Source organism: Sinocyclocheilus rhinocerous, unplaced genomic scaffold, assembly GCF_001515625.1.
Source record: "Sinocyclocheilus rhinocerous isolate Xijiao unplaced genomic scaffold, SAMN03320098_v1.1 scaffold556, whole genome shotgun sequence".
NCBI classification, from domain to species: domain Eukaryota; kingdom Metazoa; phylum Chordata; class Actinopteri; order Cypriniformes; family Cyprinidae; genus Sinocyclocheilus; species Sinocyclocheilus rhinocerous.
Genome location: NW_015631074.1, coordinates 1,057,408 through 1,058,830, shown reverse-complemented (window position 1 = coordinate 1,058,830; position 1,423 = coordinate 1,057,408). Strand labels below are relative to the sequence as shown.

General features: G+C 43.7%; 1 protein-coding gene across 1 annotated transcript in view; it reads right to left on the bottom strand.

Moving 5' to 3' along the window:
- Positions 1-1,423, bottom strand: part of LOC107741550 (serine/threonine-protein kinase Nek7-like) — a 93,088-nt gene that overhangs the window by 34,039 nt on the left and 57,626 nt on the right. Inside the window, exon 5 of the mRNA XM_016554309.1 lies at positions 1,018-1,128. Within this exon, the coding sequence (XP_016409795.1) occupies positions 1,018-1,128 (111 nt within the window). The remainder of the gene's footprint in view (positions 1-1,017; positions 1,129-1,423) is intronic.

The window sequence follows — 1,423 nt, the reverse complement described above, 5'->3', positions numbered from 1 at the left end:
TTAAAAGGGGTCAGGAATTGATTAACAAAACAAAACAAAACAGGTTATTTTAGCGCGACGCAATGCTTCATTGTGCGAATGCTCACTCGGGCCGTTTTGCGCCTCGTCCCCACCCGTACCTCTTCACAGAACGGCAGCGAGCGTGCGGTCTCAAGACCCAGAAAACCTTGGCCCACATCCAAACAAAGCCGGTGGATCTATTCTTCCCCTGCCTTTCTATTTGCATATCAGAGGGCTGTTTGATGTCAATGAGGGAGAGCGGCAGCCCCCTCTGTGCCTTTAAAAAGCAAACACGGCACATGCAATATTCTGTAAGTGCATGCAAATGAAGGGGCCATTTGATTTCATTTGAATTCCGAGATGGACAGAGAGAATTGGGGAGGGGGCTGAGACGCAAAAAAAATCAAAAAGAATTAAAAAAAAAATTTATGCATTCGGAGCTTCTGTTTTACATATGGCTCAATGTTCGGTCGTACAATGCTGAGGGGATTAGCCGCTGTATACACCTTTGGAGTGACATTGTTTAATAAAAAAATTAAACTAATTAAAGCGCTGTGGAGCAGAAGGGCAGAGAAATCGAGCAGCGTGGTGGAGCGGACCGAAGTCGGGATATTTGCGCAAGCGTGCGTTATGATGCACATGTCGAAGGCGTCGTCATACTAATCCGTCCTGTTCCTCATTTATCCTTCTGCAAACGCTTTGTTTGCGCTGGGAATGATTTATGCGGGTGGAGATTTGATGACGAGGGGTTTTACATGCAGACCATTAAATGTGGAGCATCAGGTTGTAGATGCGAACTGCAGGGGTTGTCAGGAGGAAACGGGATGGCTAAGCGAATCGAACGTGCATGAGTCTAATAAACAATACGATTGTTGTAACCAAACCAAAGGGTATCCTAAAAACGTGGTCGGAATGTAGATCATTTTACCTTCGTTCGGTCGTCTAGCAGCTGGTACGGTGGGAATACTCTGATGGAGGAAAAAAGGAAACTGCTGACAAATCGGCATGTGTCCTTACCTTTATCATTTGTGAGAGGTCCCCGGCGTCTGCGAGTTCCAGTACTATATTTAGCTCGTTCTCTTCAATGAATGATGCGTGGTATTTAATTACGTTGGGGTGGTTCAATTGCTGTGGAAAAGAGGGACAGAAAAGGCAGAATGTCAGTGACTGTTTAAATATTAACAAGACTCTGTGGCTCAGGAAAGCCTGCAAATAAGATGGAGGCAGAAACTAAAGCAGATGCTTGTATGAAGGTAAACATGACATTATCGTCTAGTGTTTGAGGTACTCTGGTCTCTTCAAAATTAAAACGACTTGAATGGAACACATTTATGACTGCTGTGGTAATATCAGAAATGACAGAAAAATGGGTAACAATTAGGCTTGTCAAATAATGCAGTTATGTAGTGTTAATTTTTGTAAA